Below are 22,646 nucleotides of genomic sequence, written 5' to 3'. Positions count from 1 at the left end.
AATAATTAGAAAATAAAAACTGTTTCACACACGTTGTCAAATAATAAAGCTCCCGGCACGATTAATATAATTCAGGCGCTCTAATGGCCTAAACAAAAAAAACCATACAAGTAAAAAAGGTTGATCGTTATTAGTCAACACAGTTCTTATACAGTGTGTTTCAGATTTCAATAGTTAAACATTATTAGTATATTCTATGAACTAGATACCACAAAAATGTTATCATAAACATAAGTCATTTCAAACTTTATTAAAAAATTATGACAAAAATGCAGAATATGAAGGGAACAATATAGAAATAAATTAATATTTATATTTAGTTTATTTATTCGAACAGTATTTATTGACTGAGGTCGTCCTACTTTGAAAGTAATTTTCACCAATACCATTTGTAAGTGGTTAGATTTTATTCCGAAATGCTTCAATTATTTACGAATCGAAAATATACGTATATGTACCTTGTTTATGGCTTCACATAGGCGGGCCCATACTTTAACCTCTAAGATTACCCAATCCCATGTCACTCGACTTTTATCATTGGGAAATTTTAAAATAAACAGCGTACTGATCAAGAATAAATTCGTGTAATGAATTGATACTAAAACTTAATAACGCTTTCCATCGAATGAAATCAAAAATAAAAATTAAATTCATAGAATGTCCAATAAGGACGATTTTCGACCGCTATTAATCCTGTATTTTCAAGAATTATAGACATTTTAAAACGTAATTTTAATTTGTAGAAGTGCTAGAAGTATCATGCTAGCAACATAACTCGCAGAAACAGACTAAATATAAATATAGCTGATCTACGTCTATACGGTATCGCAGTTATCGTAAGTCCCATATCATTCCCTTCGTATTCTATATTTTTATCATTACTTTGTAATAAAGTTTCCGAATACCTATGTATATATAACATTCTTTTGTTATTTAAACCCATAGAATATATGTATTGACAAATTTTAGCAGTTAGAACCTAAACACCTTGCATATTTGTTGATGCCTACCGTCATCAATATTTTAAAATAAGCATTGACTTATCATTTGTCTAATATATGATATACTATGTATAATAATATACATATTCTACATGTAAATATAGCAGTACACATGTAAACATTTTACTTGAATATAATATAAAACAGAAAAAAAAGAACTGTTCGTGTAATTCAAGTTAACTAAGTACATGATTATAGCGGAGCTACGAGGAGAGAAGTGAGTAGAGAGGAGAACTGTAAAGCTAGCAAAGCGGTGCGGTGCATGTTTATAGTGAAGCAGAGACCAGCGAGGTGCGAGGTGCGAGGTGATATAGCGAATCATTTTGCTCAAAATGTCTTCGAGAAATCATCGAAAACTTGTGCTCGTAGAAAATATTGCAAGTATTACATATTAACGAACATATCTTTAAAGAAAGAGATCAGAAAATTTTCAATCCATTCTATTAATAAAAATGAACTCAGAAATGGAGAATTTCATCGCTTATACCAAAAATTAAAAGAATATCTTGAAAAGTTTCGACAATATTTTCGAATGAATGTAAGGATTTCAATATAAATAAAAATGATGATAAGTAAAAAATAAATTTAAAAAGTGATAGAACTCAAATAAACACAACACCCCTACATGTGATATTTTGTATCAGTTTTTACGATTATATATTCCAGAATACATTTATATAATACACTAAAAAGTTTATCTAATATGCACACATACGTATATATTCATATACTAAACTTATTAACTTATTAATATTAAAAGATGTACTATTTTACACGCAAAAACAAACGATGTCAGAAATAATAAATAATTTAAGTATAATAACGGATACAATTAATGAAAGCAACTTAAAACAGAAATAACAGATATACATATATACATATGTACATGTAGGTAGATATTACTTCGATCTTCTATTGAATGCTACTGAACATATCCGAATATTGCCGAACTACGTTGGTCTCCGAACAAACATTTTTGTTTTTAATTGCACCGCTACTATACACCGCCTTTCTCGCAACTTTTACTCGCTGCTTTAACTACAAGCGCTTCCATTACATTACAGTGATTTAATTTTGTCGCGATGCTCACCTCGTCGCTATCCTCGTTCTTCGCTGCTCCACTATAATCGTACCCCAAAAACAGTTTCAAATCCTTTACCGAATGATTCCATGCATGTTTCGCTCTAATAATCGTCGTCGATCCATCATACAAAAAATGAACACGCGATTTCATTATGCATACATATAAACGAAATGCATTGCTCATTACAGCATTGTGGCGACCCATGCCACGTACCAGTCGAACATCTGCGATCCATCGTGACGGATAAATCACCTTGGGACAACCCTCCAATCGCGTCTCGACCATCGCCTTGCATATAGACAGTTACTAATGAGCCAACCCCATTTAATTAACCGTATATGGCTTCGACACAACTGCCAGACTATTTCCCGGCTAGCACACCGTGCATTATCGTTCTCTTTCAATGTAGCCTCTTTGTAACGGTCGATACAAGGATTCTTCGTTGCCAGCGGATTCTTAAATTGGTGCATCCGTGCAATCCATATTTTTCAATAATTTATCAAATATTCTAGAGCAAAATACCCTGGGACCATTGGTAAATCGATTCCACTGTGCAGTTTGTTGAATTTCTAAATCAAAGAACATCTTTGCCTCTCACTTCGGTTTCGTATACTCTGATAAATCAGTGGTTCCCTGCTTCTACTAATGTAATGTGACTTTGCACCTTGCTAAATTAGAAATTAAGATTGGGGATATTTACAACAAACTCAAAAGTTTAGAAATGTCTACTAACCCAGATGGTATTCTACCGAGATTACTTAAAAAATGTAGTTTTATACTTGTTCGTCCTATTTTTAACTCTTCTCTATCCTGTGGAATATTTTATATAAAAAAGATGAAAACTAGTCTTGTAACTGCTGACATCGAGAACTATAGCCTTATCTCTGTAATTGACATCATTCTCAAGGTTTTTGAAAGCCTACTCATTGAATTGTTAAAGCCATCAATCACAATTATGCTTAAACAATCAACAGTTATTAATCTTACTATATTCCAAGTTCGTCTCGAACTCTTTGGACTGGAATGGCCAAGTTGACACAATTTACACTAATTTAAAAAAAGCATTTTATACAGTACCTCACCCTATTTTAATTTACAAACTATTACAATTAGGTTTTAGAAATCCATTATTATCATGGATGAAGAGTTAGCTTATCGATAGAAGACAAAGAGTTCGAATTGATAGAACATTAAATCATTTTATACATGTTTCCTCTGGTGTACTTCAGGAATATCACTTGGGTCCGTTTTGTACCACTCTTTTCATTAATGATCTGCCCAGAATTCAACAATGTTCCAAATCTCTACTATTTTACAACGACTTCAAATTTTGTTATTCCATAAATGATCACAACGGTTATTTTAAACCTCAGTTGGACCTCTGGAATATAGAGCACATTAAATTACGAAAACTGTAAGGTCATGAGATCGACTAGAAACATTTTTCCAATTGTTATTGTCTACAAAACTAGTGTCTCGGTCTTATCCTCTATATCTGAAATATGTGACTTGGGACTTTGCTTCACATCTAAACTTGACTTCCCTTCACATATTCAAACTGTTGTTGCAGAAACTAATATGGAAAACTTTTGTCTTTATCAAGCAGTTCTCATCAATTCTTATTAAAACATGTTGCATTCGACTACTTTACTGGTTACTTGCGATGTCACAGTTTGAATATGCATCAGTTACATGATCATCCAGACCTAATCAAACATAAACAGATTGTTATGTCCATGCAGACTTACGTCGTTCAGGCCTTGATGGGTTGCACGTGGTGTGCCGACTAATAATTTTCGGAGAACCACCTTCTTAGAAAGAACACTGATGTTTAAAATGAAGTTTATGTAAATTCAACACTTAATAACTACAGTTAACGTACAATTTTATCGAGTTTAATGCGATTCTACATATATGCGAGTCCATTTGTAGTCTGTACGACTCTATACAAGTTTATACGAGTCTATGCAATTCAGATGATTCTGTGCGATTCTAACGATTCTTTACAGGATGGGCCAGAATTCGTAGTACAACCGAGCAAGGATTGATTCTATATGAAAAAATATGGACAAAATTTAGTATAACATTTTTTTATCCAGGACTTCAGTTTCAAGAAAATTGATTTTAAAGTTTGTTTATCTTTGTGAACAATTTAGTTATCCATTCTTCTACCGCTGTTGTTCCCATCCAAAATAGTGTTTACAAACATGACAAAGATGTTCGGTTTACGATAGAAGTACTGTATTGTAGTATTGCAATAGAAAGTAATAATAAGGAATACAAAATTAATTATCAGTAAAAACACTTTATACTGCTTTAATAATGTTTGTAAACATGCAATGGAAAAGTAGATGACAACTAAATCGTTCATAAAGACAAACGAACTATAAAGTCGATATTCACGAATACGAAATTATTTTTTCACGTAGAATCACTACCTGCTCGATTGTACTACGAATTCTGGCCCACCATGTATACAAGTCTAATCGACTCTAAATAAGTACAAGTGTAAACGTTCCGCGTAGTTTTCCGCTCTTAAGTATTAATATTTACAGATAAGGCATAAATGGAATTGCTGAATCAGTTGATGTGCCTTCTCGGAGGTTGAGTCCCCAAAATACGATAAAAGTCCACGTTACCGCCCACCTAAAGGGTACAACCTAAAAGGCTCGTGTGGTGCTGTGCTTTGCTGGATGTAGGAACTCGTGAGAATCGTAGGACAGAAAAGGAAAGCAGGGAGCGCGGTTTCGTCCGCTTCTACAGGCGCTGCCTTAGACGACCGGGATATTAGGAAGTTAGTTGAGGATTGTATACAGGGTGTTCGGCCACCCCTGGGATAAGACGAAAATCAAGAATACCAATTTGTTGATGGAGGCTTCGTTAAATTGTTATTAACAATTAAATTCAAAAGTTTCAAATCGTTCTGGAAAAATTATTTTCGGTTACGGGGGTCAATTACAACCATTTTTAGTCATTACACATACCTTCGAAATCCTATTCACTTTCGAGAAAAAAAATCGGGTAGGTGCCTAAATTTTTCGACGGAAAAAAAAAATTTCAAATCGTTTTGGAAAAATTATTTTCGATTATGTGAGTCAATTACAATCATTTTTGGTGAATAGACATACCCCAGAAATCCTACCCACTTTCTAGAAAAAAATTCGAGAAGGTGTGAAATTTTACGACAAAAAAAAAATTTCAAATCATTCTGAAAAAATTATTTTCGATTTCGGGGATCAATTACAATCATTTTTAGTGAATAGACATACCCCCGAAATCTTGCGCATTTTCGAGAGAAAAATTCAGTACGGTCGGCAATTTAAACGTTAATAACTTTTTAACAAAGCCTCCATCAACAAATTCATATTCTTGATTTTCATCTTATTTTGGCCTCTAGGATCTCCTATTAAAATTTTTCTCAGGGTTGGCCGAACACCCTGTATACATGGAATTTCACTGTATTTCTTAACTTTTTTAAAAGAAACTAAAAGTTTAATAAGGACTTGATTTGATTTGTCAGGAGCTATCTGTGCGGATTATTTATTGAATCATCTTAAGGTTGTAATTAACACGTAATTTCACCCGTCATTTAATATTGGTTAATTAATTTAATTATCGGTAATAGACATTGTTGTGATTGACATACCAAACAGTTTCGAGTGTTCGACGATAGAATGCGTATGACATGTCTCGATTTACACTAAATTGTTGTCTTCTAGCTTCACGCTCGCAGATCGACTTTGACCACGCGTAACCTTTCCAGATTCTACCATATCGCAAGTTTGGTAACAATTATTGGGAGTTAGTCGAACATAATTGGCTGAGTCACGTTCTTGTACGTACTTTAAAGATAAATAGCAATATTTTAACTTGATACACGGGAAACCGGACCTAACGGATATTTCCGTTATTTATCGTTGTATCAAAATAATTTTGAAAACAAAGTTTCACTCTTTGAAGCGATGTATACAATGATAGGAAATAATTCTTTCAAGGTCTTCTTTTTTTAATACAATTTCAAGAACAACGATTGTTGTAATGGTTATCATATTTTTTATTATAATGCGTTATATAATCAGTGACAGTACGAATTTATCGACCTAGAACATTATGACCTTAAAATGACCTTGAACTGAAACAATTTCCTAAAAATGTTTCCTAAGTTGTAATATTATAGTTGTAGGTATTATACGTTTATTATTATTAATAGTAGTCAAAGGTTATCTCTACATGAATATAAACATGATTATCAACAAACTATAAGTACACATGTACATCGATTAATGCTATCGAATTATTGAAGCAATGTGTCAGTGTTATAATATCTATGTTTAATCATGCATTAATGTAATAATGATAAACTTTATCCCACCTCCCGTCTCGCCCACTCACGGGTATTCATCTAATTAAAAAATTTGTGAAACGGTTAGTGTTGAATATAAGTACGATTATTTTACATAATAATTCTTACGTTAATTAAATTTAAATTTCTCAATCCAAGGTAACTTCAAGGTCATACTATACTAGGTTGATTAATTCATATTGACGTCAGCTACAATATAAAAAATATGATTCCATTTAAAAGAATCAACAATGAACTTAAAATTGCGTATAAAAAAAAGACTGAAGTAATTTTTTTCCTATCATTGTATACATCTCCACAAACAGTGAAACTTTATTTTTAAAACATTTTTAATACTATAACTTAGGTAAATGTAATAATGAAATATAACTTAAATTTTGAAGAATAAAAAGTTGAAATCCATGTACACAAAAAATACTAGTATGCAGAAATAAAAATTTTTTTTTTAACATTCAAACTAATAAAAATAAAGAAGTGAGACATTTATTTTCATGGAAAGGATACAAATACACCTATGCTTTGCAGTAAGCAAATTTGCAAAAATCATTATCAAACTTGTTATCAAACATAAAATTTCCTCATGAATTTATTAATAATAATCTTTTACTTATTGTTTTAACCAAAAAATCATACATTTATAATGAATCAAAAGAAAAAATGTCTATTCTATAAAAGTCATTCTTTTAATTTTTTGAAAATTTATTTAAGGGGCAATTTTAAATTATAAACTATTTTTTATTATTCGCTGCAATGTCATCAAATACAGTTTTTCCCCTATAGGATAGTGTAGGCTCCCACTATGTTCGTGGAGCCGTTTTATTTAGTAAATAGAAGGTTCAATACTATTTACAACACTTGAATGTACGAACAGTTTACGTTTCAATGTTCTTGGTTCGATTCTAATTTGTAACGGTTCTTGTGGTGTTCTTATGGTGTTCTTATGGTGTTCTTATGGTGTTCTTATGGTGTTCTTATGGTGTTCTTATGGTGTTCTTATGGTGTTCTAACTTGTAAAGTCCTATGCCCCGCGATTTTATACCTATTCCAAAATAGGTGGAGATGCGGTGTCGCCAATCAAATCCCTGCCCATCCCTCGTGGGCCAGTCCTCAAACATTCGAAATCCCACCCACTGAAGGTGGTGCAGGGGTGGGTGTCCGCGGTCCCAAGGGGCAGGTATGGTCTCAAAGTACGGTGCTTAGCGGCTTTATAATACGGCAATTTTCTTTGTACCATAAGATACTTGTCAAATTGCTAATTAAGTAATTTAAACTAATATTAACTAAATGAGGGGTCTACTAATAAGTGTTGGAATTCCCAACAGATAGTGATGCTGAATATTGTACTGCAAGGTAACTGCAAATAAAAATACTTTTTAACTTGTTCTGAACACATGAATTTTATACTTTTAAATTGTATATTAAAAGTATTAATAATCGATAGCGTCGATTGTTACTGTTAACTAAAAATGGTGTTTCTCGATGATTCTTGTAAATTTTTATGTGCATATAGTATGTATTACTTTATAGTATTTAATGATATCCAAAAAATTCAGGTCTGGCCCATGAGAGGGAGGAGCGTGTACCTTTCGTTAAAAATCTCTAACTCTTGACCTGCGTTCGTAAGAGAAAGTAATAAAATAACAAAAACGTTTCGTTAGCGTCGAAACTTAGAATTTTATTTGTTCCTTTGAATTTATATTTTCTGCAAGTTACAAAACACTAGCCTTTGTGTCTGCTAAACATGTGAGGTTGTTAAACTGAAGGAGACGGAGACTGAATCTCATAAGCCTTGCGAAACTCGCTAACCGTAACTTTGTATACGTTATGTCGTCTACCTTTGTTCTTACGACAAAAATGCGCATAACAAAAGCTGTTACAAATTAAATGTGTAAACTATTTCGTTCTATACGTTTTGTCCCAAAAGTTCACAAACTTTTTTTTATAAAAGGTACTAAATAATTAAATCATTTGTTGAAACTAGGGTCACTCTGATTTAGGTACGAAATAGGTGTCATTAACCGTGGTGCCATGAATGACATATTTTTTAAAATTAGGCCGTGAGTGCGTGCTACGTTTTAACTTCAAGTATGTCGCGGTGTTCGGCTACCCATAGTATTTATTTGATTTGGCTTTCCGAGCTTATATTTTTTATTTCCTTTTAAAGCAGTTTTGCATATTACCAAACATTTGAAAGCATCAGACTCCTCGGACTAATTTTTGATAGGCGACTATACTGGACCTCCCACATAAAACGCTTAAAATATTCTTGCCTAAAAAGGTTAAACATCATTAACATTCTAGCCAGTCACAACTGGGGCTCCGACCAAGAAATCCTACTCAAAACATACCAAGGCTTAATCAGATCCAAGATTGATTATAGCTGTACCGTATACAATTCAGCGAAATCACATATTTTAAAAATGATTGGCCCATCCATAACGCAGCATTGCGCTTATCCGTGGGTCTATACCGCACATGTCTAATCAGTGGTGTGTTATTTGAAGCTGGTGAGATGTCACTGGAGCACAGAAGAAAACTCCTAAGTATAAAATACGCACTCAAACTGTCATCTACTCTCCGCAACCACACGTATCACTATACAGGGTGTTCGGCCACCACAGGGAAAAATTTTAATAGGGGATTCTAAAGGCCAAAATAAGACGAAAATCAAGAATATCAATTTGTTGATGGAGGCTTCGTTAAAAAGTTGTTAACGTTTAAAGTTCCGCCCGTACTGAATTTTTTTCTCGAAAATGCGCAAGATTTCGGGGGTATGTCTATTCACCAAAAATGATTGTAATTGACTTCCACGACCGAATATAATTTTTCCAAAACGATTTGAAATTTTTTTTTTCCGTCAAAAAATTTCACACCTTCTCGAATTTTTTTCTCGAAAGTGGATAGGGTTTCGGAAGTATATGTACTCACCAAAAATGATTGTAATTGACCCCCGTAACTGAAAATAATTTTTCCAAAACGATTTGAAATTTTCTTTTTTCGTCGAAAAATTTAGGCACCTACCTCTGTCAATTGTTCTTAAAAATTCGTTTTTGATTTTTAATAATTTTGTTTTACACTCTACAGAAAAGTTGTCTAATACTTTTTTGAAGATACCCATGAGCTCTACTTCAGAAAAAAGTTTCATTTAAATACATTCACTATTGTAGGAGTTACGGCAGTTTGAAAATTGGACCATTTTTATGGGGGTTTTCTTATTTTACAGGGGCAAGGAACAACTTTTTCAATATTTTTAGAATTTTTACATATTCTCCACCAAAATACGCGTGGCTTGCATTTTGAAAAATTAAAATCGCCCAATCCGTTCAGGAGTTATGATGTTTTAAAGATACACGTGAAATTTTGGGGAAGCATTTCTGGGCCTCAGGTTAGATTTTCAGTAAGGAATTTTTTGCTCGAAAATGGTTAGGAATTCAGAGGTATGTCTATTCACCAAAAATAATTATAATTGACCCTTGTAACTAAATATAATTTTTTTAGGATGATTTGAAAGTTTTTAATTTCGCCGAAAAATTTCAGCACCTACCTGATTTTTTTTCTCGAAAGTGGATAGGATTTTGGAGGTATGTGTATTCACCAAAAATGATTGTAATTGGCCCCTGCAACCGAAAATAATTTTTCCAGAACGATTTGAAATTTTTGAATTTAATTGTTCATAACTTTTTAACGAAGCCTCCATTAACAAATTGGTATTCTTGATTTTCGTCTTATTTTGGCCTCCAGAATCCCCCATTAAAATTTTTCCCAGGGATGGCCGAACACCCTGTTTATTCGACAATAGATATTATGAGCTATACGGAAAAAACCCATACCTGCCATCACCACTGTATGTTACAATTAAAAAGTACCTCCCCTCAATTACGATACAAAAAACAAGTATTATAGAACGGAAGCAAGATGAAATCCCCCCCTGGCGGTCCCAAACCCCGGAAGTAGACACTACTCTAGCCGACTGCAACAAGAATCTCAGATCAAGCCTCGAACATAAGACCAAATTCCTAGAACTAGACAGAAAATACACATCTCGCAAAAAAATTTTCACCGATGCATCGAAATCCAAACATAGAGTATGATACGCCATTATTACAGATGATAACGTTATCAAGAAACGTCTACCTATCCAAACATCTATTTTTACCGCTGGAGCCTACGCAGTACACGACGCACTTAAACATATACACACCTCTGATTCTCAAAACCGCGCAATTTACACTGATTCCATGAGCGTAACCCAAGCCTTAACGAACACTGCCAAAAGAAACTAAAAATAGCTTAATGCTGTATACGAAACTTATCTCCTCCAACAAAAAGATATCTATCATATGGGTTCCCTCACACTAAGGAATAACTGGCAACACCCAAGCTGATTCGAGGGCCAAGGAAGCAGTCACCCTCCAAATGGAACAACATCCAACCCCTATCCCACTTCAAGAAATCATTCCTCATGAAAAAGAAAAAATTAAAGACGAATGGAACAACATATGGAAATCGAAACCATCAAAAATCCATAGCCTAATCACAAACTTTTATCAAGATATCCCCCGCGGCCACATGAGCAAGAAAGAAAGAATCGTACTCTCTCGTTTGAGAACCGGCTATTGCAAGTTAACACATGAATTTCTCATAAAGAAGACCAACCTGCCCTTCTGTTACGAAGTCCTACTTACAGTGCACCACATTTTATGTGACTGCCGAAAACTTTCTACCCAGCGACTCAAATATAAAAGCAATTCTAACACGGCCCTTACGCCCGAAGAACACGTCAGAAACACCATTGAATTTCTTAACGAAACCAACCTCTTCCACAAAATCTAAGCCCAACACAGAAATCCGTCGCTAATGACCACGATGTTGATGCGATGTAAAACCTTATGTAAAAAAAAAACATTTAAAAGTTTTTGATCGTGTCCTTTTATGCCATCTCGTACGAAGTGTATCATTCTTCAACAATCAACGGGGCGTGTAATAAATAAATTGTTTACTATCGGACTAAATCAGGATACATGGCAGAACAAAAAATAAACCACTAGTTCTTTGCTTTGAAGGGTTCTGGAACCAAGTTGCCTCCGTGGCGCAATCGGCTAGCGCGTTCGGCTGTTAACCGAAAGGTTGGTGGTTCGAGCCCACCCGGGGGCGATTTAATTTTGTTTTTCAATCTTCCACATGCAATATCAACATGATTTCTATATTTACAAAAAGAATTACTTCCCTTTAGTACTGTGATATTACCGGGATCTAGTTAAATTAGAACAATGCATATGTTTTTTGCCATCTGAAACAGTAATGACCAGACTTTATCGAATCCAGAAACTTTTTCCCGACAATATAATTACATTTTACCATTTGACATAAAAATACCGTAAAGAATTGTAATAATCAAGCACAATAGTGGAATCTTTCAACGGTCATTAATCGTTTAAAGATTCGTAAAGAGTACTTCGGAACGCACAAACAACAAGCACAACAAGCAAGTATGAACGACAATACGATTCAGAGTATTTAATAATGATTTTAAGTAAAAATATTTATAATTAGAGAAAATAATCATATAAATATTTATATTGTTAGTAATGAATATAAGAATAGTGTGAATACAATATGTTACTTCACACGCACGCACACAAATATAAGTAGAAAGTAATTATTAGGAGTATAGAAATATAAGTAATATTCAAAATCAAGTTACTAACGGCGCCGTGGCTTAGTTGGGTAAAGCGCCTGTCTAGTAAACAGGAGATCGTGGGTTCGAATCCCTCCGGGGCCTGTGGTTTATAGTTGAACAATTGTTCAGCGTTTTTTTAAATTACTTTTTGACGTAAATATAATTCTATTCATACACCTAATAACATTTAAATATTACTACATAATTATATAGTACTATTTCACACGAATTAATATCTTAATATATCCAACTGTTAATTTTTGTACAATTAATTAATTAAAGAATTAACAATGTATTAATTTTTCAATATTTTCATAATATGCAATTATTTTAACGAAACGCAATTACACCGAAATAGCTATTTAACTTTATGAATAATCTAATGCACAATAATGTGTAGTTATGATCATAACGATGTCTATTAGTAAATAAAATAATCAAATTATTTTTCATAACTATTAATTATACAACATATGAATACAAAAAGTTAACAAACCAACGCTTCGTTAAATAAAAATTTTTAATTCATAAGAAACCAAGTGTTTTGACATTACCGATATGAAAATGGAATTACAACCGTTGTTTTCATCAAACAAAGGATTACTAATCATACTGCTGCGGTAGAAACTAAATAGTACGTTTAAACATGACATTCTTGCATGGCAACTGCTTTCGTTACGTATAATTGCAAATTTGTCTAGAAAAATAATATAATGTTATAAATATAATCACAATACTATTTAGACGCAACAATAAAATACACTTATTCACAAATAATCATATCGAATAAATAATTTTATATTTTATACGGTATTTCATACGAACCACAGCCAAGAATTGCGCACAATTCAATATACTGAAGTGAACTATTTCTAGATTCAGGGACAGTATTGCCACATGTTTCCAATTTTACAATGTTGGCCATTTTGCGCGCCACTAGTCTAGCAAGGAACTTCGTTGTTGTTGGCGGTTAAATCGTTGCATGTCGTTATAACCCTCTTTCACGTGAAAATGAGTATGTACACGGATCCGTTGCGTTTAAACGAACATCGTTTATTTCAAGAACTAAAACACAGTTTACCGTCAAACATCAAAGACACGCGAAATATCTTAGAAATACGTGACAATGTGTTATATGTGTGGAACGCGAAGGATTTTTGTGTGGTAACATTAAACGTTGCCGCAACGTACGGAAAAATTGGAGAAGACGTTCCTTATCAGGTGAGTTATTAAGTTCTAATCAATTATGAAGCCTCGTCCTTTATTCGTGAATAAATTAACATCAAAACTACAACGTGTTTTCGTACACGTTTTGTTGTTAAGAACCTAACCTCAACAACGGTGGACGAAAAAGCGCGCAAGCGTCCGAATGTATTCTTTTTATGTTACAAGACGTACTGTATTAAAAATAGATACATTATTACTGCAATTTATAACTGTAATCTATTTTGAGTTTTGAGCATACAGTGATTATTCTTCACAAGAATTACTGCATTTACGCACATCGATAATAAAATAGTTTCTTTTAACTGAGATTCCGTATTATTCGAGGTGTTTTGAATTTTATAATAGAAATATTTCCTTTCTAAGCCATCTGTAGAATGTAATATACAATTGAACAAAAACTTACAACTTCCTTCGTTTTAAAAGATTAATAAACTTTCACTGAATTAAATAATTACATAATTAAACTTAAATATATATGTGCAATATTATATTATCACAATATTTTTCATGAATTTATTCTACGATTTATGAAAACCCATTTGTATTATTCGAGTTTTCAATTATCCATGGTAATCTTGGTCCACATTATCACATATAATCAAGATTCTACTGTATTATAAATGATACATATTTTATTGTAAGAAATATGATTTATTGCTTAGACATAAAATTATACACTAAAATTCGTTTATAAATTTTTGGCTCTCATTCTTTTATAATTTTATATGTATTTAAAATATGCGTTATATAGAGTTACTGTTGCATTTATAATTTTTAAATATTGTTAAGTATGTCATAGTTTGAATAGATTATTGTTAAATAATGTTAAAGGTATACATGTTATATTGAATATTTATTGAATAGATATACAGGGTGTTATGTTCAAGTGCGAACGATGGAATATCTCACAAGGTATTGGAGTTATTAGAAAAAGTTTACTACAAAAATTATTTGATCTGAAGGGGTACATTATGCAGTATAAATTTTTCTTGTGTGGGTCTAGTGATGGGGGAGATTTTAAGAACAAGTGGTTCTTGTAAATGGGACTACATAGTTTGTTATTTATATTATTATTGTGTTTACTGAGACAAATTCAACAACGTACTATATGATATCATTCCTTGGCACAGAGTTATAAATTATTGAGATGCAATGCTAAGTTGTTGGCTCTGCATAACTATGCTATTTGTTTGTGTCGAACCGATTCAGTTTTTAATCAGTTCTTCCTGAGATTGTAGAGATGCTAATCTTGCAGCTAATGAGAAATTATGAATTATTTCAAATGTCATAAATGATTTTTAATTTTTACTTATCACTATTTAGTTTATAATAATAAGAGTTAATTAATGACGTTTTATATACCTTATCCTTCAACATGTTCACCATCGTTGAGTGTACACATTTCGAATCTTTTTAAAAATCTTTCAAATTAAAAACACTAAGAAACTAATACTAAAACGCTAATATTATAAATTAAAACATGTGGGAACAGGATTATGGGAAAACTTGCAAAATAATTTTTAGACAGGGATTCTAAGAACACAAATGGACATATATTTTGTTAGATACGTTCCTGCAAAAGTACAGGCTTGTTTCAACTTTCTTTATTAACTCTGACCGACTAGCAACGAATTAATTGAACAATTGCTCAATTGCTCTGCCAGATTTTACATCTTCTACACAAGGATTTACAAACAGGTGTCCAGTTTATTTCAACTGTACACTCCTGATCGGTGAGTAATTGTCACTTACATCTTCAATCTGGCAGATGCAGCGTTATAGTGACCAAGTGGTCGTCACGGCTCGTTGTTTATAGAGAGTTCGTTGCTACCTACGAGCGGGCCTAATAAGTGCGCTGTTCATTAGGGATCTCGCAAAGCTTCGATTAATGTCAACCGGTCTATCGATCGATCGCGATTCCTCATTGTTTCCATGAAAGAAAGTTTCTAGAAACTTCGATTATCAAAGGACAAACATATTAATTGGCCGCGATTTTTATGTTCTATAACGGAAATGCTTCTTGAAGTTTCGATTTGCAGCCAGTCCGATTATTGATCGGTCGCGACTCTAATTTTTGACATGACAACCGATTTCGCGAACGTTCGATTGCAATTAGAGACGTCGTATTATTACAAATATTCTTTTTCGATTTCTTCGTTCCCTAAAGACACTTTTCAAACTAACTGTTTGAAGCTGAAGATATAAACAGAGATATAATGGTGATAAAGGGCTATATTTGTTTATACGATACAATCGTATAGGCGACATTCGGTGCGTTAGTTACTGCAGTACGTAGGGTTCAACTAAAAATTTCTGCTAATTCAACTCAAAATTATATTATGTAGCAGGGCAATGAATTTGTCTGAGTAAACGCAATAATATTATAAATAACAGAATATGTAGTATCATTTAAAAAAAATTAACTTGACCTTGAAATCTTCCTCACTACTGAACCTATACAAGAAAAATTTATGTAGAATAGAATTTTTCACAAACATTAAATTCTCAATCTATGATGTCTGTGAATGTTTTATTAACAATGAATATTTGCGAAATTTCCTCTTTGGTTTCAGTAAAACTTTGCAGATACGTAAAGTGACAACAAATAAGGAATACATACATATGTATGTATAAGCGCCAGCTTACGATCTGCTCGAAAAATTAACTCGTAATCGAATAATTAACACGTCGTCGAATAATTATAGATACAAGGTGTTCAGTAACTGGTGGTACAAGCGAAAAGGGGGTGATTCTACATGAAAAAATAAGTCTAAAATATAGAATAAAAATTTTTCATATGGGCTTTGTTTTCGAGAAAATCGGCTTTGAATTTTCGCCGGGTACGCGTGCACTTGATCATGTATTGTTATAACGGATCTCGCCGTAGATCATTGTCTTGATTGAAGTTTATGTTGATGAACACTTTCAGTGTCATGGAAATGTTTATTAACTTAAACTTAAACTTAAACTGCAATAATATCCATCGAGACAATCATCTATAGCGAGATCCGCTATAACAAGACATGGTTAAGTGCACGCATACCCGGTGAAAATTCAAAATCGATTTTCTCGAAAACAAAGCTTCACATGAAAAATTGTTATTCTATATTTTAGATTTATTTTTTCATGTAGAATCACCCCCTTTTCGCTTGTACCATCAGTTACGATGTATACAGGGTGTTCGGCCACCTCTGAGAAAAATTGTAATGCAAGATTCTAGAGGCCAAAATAAGACGAAAATCAAGAATACCAATTTGTTGATGGGGGCTTCGTTAAGAAGTTATTAACATTTAAAGTTCCGCCCGTACTGAATTCTTTTCTCGAAAATGCGCAGGATTTCGGGGGTATGTCTATTCACCAAAAATGATTGTAATTGATCCCCGCAATCGGAAATAATTTTTCCAAAACGATTTCAAATTTTTTTTTCGCCAAAAAATTTGTCCACTTTCCTGAATTTTTTTCTCGAAAGTGCGTAGGATTCCGGGGGTATGTGTATTCACCAAAAATGATTGTATTTTACCCCTGCAACTAAACATAATTTTTTTAGTATGATTTGAAATTTTTTAATTTCGTCTAAAAATTTCAGAACCTACTCGAATTATTTTCTCGAAAATGAGTAGGATTTCAGGAGTATGTGTATTCACCAAAAATGATTATAATTGATTTTCGCAACCAAACATAATTTTTTTAGAATGATTTGAAATTTTTTAATTTAATTTTTTAATAACTTTTTAACGGAGCCTCAGTCAAAAAATTGATATTCTTGATTTTCGTTTTATTTTGCCCTCTAGAATCTCCCATTAATATTTTTCCCAGGAGTGGCCGAACACCCTGTATATTTAAGGAAGAGTGCAGAACGAAAAAAAAAGAGGAAGGAAACAGAATAATCTCTCGCATTTACAATATTGAAAAGTCGCACCAAAGCACACGGTCTTTCCTGCCTGGAAAATCACACACACGCATTCTGACCGTCCTTTATCACTAACTGTTCAGGCACGACAGTCGTATCTAACGTACATTCTTTTCCAACTTGCGAAATCCGAATTCGTCGATAGGGGGCAATAACCGCTAGTCGCTAATTTCGCGTTTACCGATTCGCGTCTACATATGTATTCTTTTTACCCTCAGCAACTCAAGCGATAAGAACAAAGTTTCATTTCTCGTAATGTTATCTGGAGAAACTACTAGGAGTACAAAGAAATTTTTTAAACAATTCTTTTATGGTTTTGCAAACAAAATAAGATGCTGTACGTATTAATTAAAATTAATTAATAGAAAAATGACAAAATCATTCCTTTTTTTAAACTTGTAAGTATTATAAGAATTTTTTCTTTTCAGAACATGCTAGAATAATAAACAAACTTTTGATATGTGTTTTATAACTTTATTTAGCATATACTTTGTCCACAAAAGTAAAAGTCCTTCAGGGGGTGTAATTTAGTCAAGTTTACCGTATTGATATTAAAGATATATGTATAGATTATTATAGATTACATTATTACTTTGTGAAAGAAGGAAAAGAAACATAGACATATCTTTATTAGCTCGTTCAGATACCAGTATCCTACACACATGATATCCTATATTATAATTTATTTAAATATTTGACGATTTGTATACATAACAAATATAAAAGAGTGTGATTTCAATCAATCACTGACTAGTCAAAAATATTTAAATCATAGTAATCAACATAAAATCTTCATTACTAAATTATTGAGGTACGAAAGTTTGTGACACAATGACACAATATTCTTTTATCGCGTAAGTGATTCATTTACCTATGGATTGTAACAAACCAACATATGTAAATAAACGTAACGATCCGTTTATAATCACTTTTCTTATACTTTAATTACGAAATACTTACTATTAGAAAAATTTTTATAATCACAAGGCGTAAGAGTTCTTGTTTTTCTGTGTTAACAATCAGGTGAAATGAACAATGACGTCTCAAGCTTTGTTAAGAAGTTCCTCGATAACCAGGACCATTAGCTCGGCATGGGGTGTTCGTTTAACGACGATTATCGCGAAAGCATTTCCTCGAGTGAACAATTGATTCGAGGCGATTAAACTCGGGTTAAATTATACACCGGGATACCAATATACAGAACAACGTCCCACGAGTTAATCGATGTAGATACATACGCGCATTAGTGGAAAATGATTACATGGTAAATGAAAGGGAAGCGGCATGGCGAACTCGCCTCGCGGTGAGAATGGGCAGAACGTTTCATTCTCGCTTGTGCTTTTATTTCATTTCAATGGTACCGTGGGATCAGCGGGTACATTAATGCCTAGCCGCGTGCGCGCACCTACGCGCGAGAGACCAAAAGACCGGTGAGGGGATAATTTATAGGAAATGGGTTGTTCGACGCTCCGGAGTAATTTAATTAAAATAAATGTCCGTACCGCGGAGGAACGTTACCCACGAACCCGCGGTCCACAACTGCGAATAAAATGCAAATTCAGACCCTTCACCGGGTTACGTATGGGTATTCGTAGCTAGGCAGATAAAGAGTACGCGACGAGGGGGAATACAGGAGTCTTGGGGATGGTCCGGTCCATCTCGCTCTTCAGGGACGATCATCGTTTGCTCGTCCATTGATTTGATAACCGAAAATCCTGATTACAATTTTATTGTTTCTGTGTCCTGAATTGTAAGATTATAAACACAACTTTTTATGGTCAAGATGATGAACGATACAATTTTCCTGAACAAAAGTTCGTGGCCCTTGTTTTTTCGATGTAAACGATTTCTTATTCAGGCTCTCATCTCGCTCTTCAGGGTTCAATCATCGTTTGCTCGTCCATTGATTTGATAACCGAAAATCCTGATTACAATTTTATTGCTTCTGTGTCCTGAATTGTAAGATTATAAACACAACTTTTTATGGTCAAGATGATGAACGATACAATTTTCCTGAACAAAAGTTCGTGGCCCTTGTTTATTCGATGTAAACGATTTCTTATTCAGGCTTCCATGTCGCTCTTCAGGGTTCATTCATCGCTTGCTCGTCCATTGATTTGATAATCGAAAATCCTGATTACAATTTTATTGCTTCTGTGTCCGGAATTGTAAGGTTATAAACACAACTTTTTGTGGTCAAGGTAGTGAACAATACAATTTTCCTGAACAAGAGTTCGTGGCCCTTGTTTTTTTCGATGTAAAAGATTTTTTATTCAGGGATAGATATTATGTACAAATGTTTGAAAAAGGGAAATGTTATGGAAAACTTTTGATAGCCTGAAAGGAAACGATAGAAAATAAACACATCAACGTTCATCGTAATTACCTGTTTTGTATGTACTTTATAATAGTACGTAAAACAAAACTTAATGAAATAAAAATTCGCTTTTCGTTTCCCGTTACGGGAATAAAAAACAAAAGAACCACCGCGCCGTGGCGAAAGCATCATGTTATATGAATATAGAGCATTTAACCCTGCAATATACATATAGGTACTGCCTCTATCACATAATCTCTTTAACACTACACTCTGGAGCACTGTACATCCCATAAAATAAGTAAAAATAGAATTTAATGCGTTGATCGCCAGATTAATGCACATGAAAGTTTCTACAAGACCAAGATTTTGCTTTTAGACAATTGGAAACTGTGTAACCTACAGTTTGCCACAGCACTTATTTTTGTAATCTCATAGAAATTTATGAATCTTATCCAAATTTATTTTCTTTAACATTTCACCTTGAGAATTAATCTTTGTAGCTTCTTAGGATAAAGTTCTGTTGCCCATATACAGGGTGTTCTGCTGCTTCTGGGAAAAATTTTAATGGGAGATGCTAGAGGCCAAAATAAGACGAAAATCAAGAATATCAATTTCTTGACTGAGACTTCATTAAAAAGTTACTAAATAATTAAATTAAAAAATTTCAAATCATTCTAAAATAATTATGTTTCGTTACAAGGGTCAATTACATTCATTTTTGGTGAATACACATACCCCTGAAATCCTACCCACTTTCGAGAAAATAATTTGAGTAGGTTCTAAAATTTTTAAACGAAATTAAAAAATTTCAAATCATACTAAAAAAATTATGTTTAGTTACAAGGGTAAATTATAATCATGTTTGGTGAATAGACATACTTCTGAATTTCTAACCATTTTCGAGCAAAAAAATCCTTTACGAACATATAATTTCTGGCCAGAAATGTTACCCCGAAATTTGATGCGAATCTTTAAAACGTCATAACTCCTGAACGGATCGGAGGATTTTAATTTTTCAAAATGCAAACAACGCGTATTTTAGTTGAGCATACGTAGAAATTCTAACAATATTGAAAAAGTTGTTCCTTGACACCGTAAAGTGAGAAAAACTCCCTAAAACTGGTCCAATTTTCAAACGACCATAACTCCTGCAATAGTAAAGGTATCTCATTAAAATTTTTTTCTAAAGCAGAGCACATGGGTACCTACAAAAAATTAGACAACTTTTCTGTAGAGCTTCAAACAAATTTATTGAGGATGAAAAATAGATTTTTAAGAAAAATCGACAGGTGCCTAAATTTTTCGACGAACAAAAAATTTTCAAATCGTTCTGGAAAAATTATTTTCGGTTGCGGGATTCAATTACACTCATTTTTGGTCATTAGACATATCCTCGAAATCCTACTCACTTTCTAGAAAAAAATTCAATACGGGCGGAACTTTAAATGTTAATAGCTTTATAACGAACCCTCCATCAACAAATTAGTATTCTTGATTTTCGTCTTATTTTGACCTCTGGAATCTCTCATTAAAATTTTTCCTAGGGGCGGCCGAACACCCTGTATACATATATAGGTAACGTAGCAATCAGTATGTTAGACGATTGAAAAATAATAATTCTTGTTGCATTGACACTCGCACAATTATAAAATTGGAACTTCCCGCGAATACTCGCTTCCCGATCGGCAAACTAATGCATATCGGGATAGTTGGAATAAAAAAAAATGATAATTTTCATAAACTTGTATTTATTCAGAGACCGAATGTGAATTGAATGTATTGCTCGGAATGTATAATTTTGACCGTGACTGCGTGTTTTAGAATGTGTTGTTTGACTGATTGTTTCTGAATGTTTGACTGTTGGTGTACTGGAACCAAGTGTCGGTTCCTTAGTTGTTCAGTATTAACGAAATCTCTGACACCGTCTCCTCTCTTCCAAGCACCCTTATAACGATACCCTTGGAACGGGGGTGTGTGTCGTGTCGGTGTGAAGAGAATTGCTGTTATAAGGAAATAAATGATTGGTCTTTGACGCACGATTTAGAGCGCAGGTATTCGATCATCTCAACAATTCTATTCTAAAAGAATATTTCTAGTATTCCAAATATAATAATTAGGGGTGTGCAAGTATTGGAAATAGGTGGTGGAATAAAAAAAAACAATTATAAAAGGAATAACTTTTAACTTAGCTTTTATTGGGAACATTAGGAAGGCACGTCTTAACGCTTTGAAAGGCCGAAAAATTCGTCCCGTACCCTCAGACCCAATCGGTCCTATACTTTGTCTAAACAAGCCAAGCTAGGGACACAGTTGCACCCTCTTGATTTGTATTTCGAGACGCTAAACGCAACATGCACGTCGATGGTTTTTGTCACATAAAGAAAACTTTCTCTTTTAGAAGAGAAAAACCAATAGCAAGAATCTGAGAATATCGGGAACCCGGTGTTTGGAAAGGGTTCTGGTCGGATCGGATTCCCGAGAATTTCAAAAACCCGTCTACCAAATTCACAAATGTGTTCATTAAAATTAATATAAATAGTAGGTTCTCGGAATTTTCGGAAATCTCGATTTTCTCAGGAATTCCAACAAATACAAGAGTCTCGAAATTTTCGGATACCCGTCCCGATGCCGAAAAAATTTCCTATTCCCGACTCGACCTGCTATTTCAAATTTTCACGCACCTCTAGTAATAATACTCGAAGAGTCAGCAGCTATCGGAATCAAAGAATCTGTAGTAGCACGAGCCAGGAGGATTAGTGTAAAATTGGAGCAGCCTTAGTAAGTTTTTCAACTTTTTCTAAGAGTCGATTGAATTGAACAATCGCTAGTACCGCCAAGGGCCACTTTACGGCCGCGATGTGCACGCGCGTTGGCCGACTGAAATATCGGTCGTAAATAATAAAAGTTAGCGAGGTTCCTCCCTGGCGCGCACGGTGGGACTTTAAACCGGAAGATAGGTGTCGCAGGATACGGACGAGGTACAGTAGAAGGGGGCGACGAGGTGGGCGAAAGAGGCAGCGAGTAGCATCGGGGTTGGGGGTGGAGACAAAGACGCGCTATT

The 22,646-nt window shown here is 33.7% G+C and overlaps 1 protein-coding gene and 2 non-coding genes across 4 annotated transcripts in view; all 3 read left to right on the top strand.

The window, feature by feature from the left end:
- Window positions 1-11,528: 11,528 nt before the first annotated feature.
- On the top strand, window positions 11,529-11,602 carry Trnan-guu (transfer RNA asparagine (anticodon GUU)). The gene has a single exon. It is a non-coding gene; the product is annotated as a tRNA-Asn (tRNA).
- Window positions 11,603-12,156: 554 nt separating this feature from the next.
- Window positions 12,157-12,230, top strand: Trnat-agu (transfer RNA threonine (anticodon AGU)). The gene has a single exon. It is a non-coding gene; the product is annotated as a tRNA-Thr (tRNA).
- An 853-nt stretch (window positions 12,231-13,083) lies between these two features.
- Window positions 13,084-22,646, top strand: part of Mbo (nuclear pore complex protein Nup88) — a 139,279-nt gene continuing 129,716 nt past the window's right edge. For both annotated transcript variants that reach the window (XM_076784211.1, XM_076784209.1), the window contains exon 1: window positions 13,084-13,349. In XM_076784211.1, coding sequence (XP_076640326.1) covers window positions 13,140-13,349 — 210 coding nt within the window. In that variant the 5' untranslated portion in view covers window positions 13,084-13,139. The remainder of the gene's footprint in view (window positions 13,350-22,646) is intronic.

The sequence above is a fragment of the Colletes latitarsis genome, chromosome 2 (genome assembly GCF_051014445.1).
Source record: "Colletes latitarsis isolate SP2378_abdomen chromosome 2, iyColLati1, whole genome shotgun sequence".
NCBI lineage: Eukaryota > Metazoa > Arthropoda > Insecta > Hymenoptera > Colletidae > Colletes > Colletes latitarsis.
The sequence above is the reverse complement of the archived record's forward strand: the minus strand, read 5'-3'. Positions and strand labels throughout refer to the sequence as shown.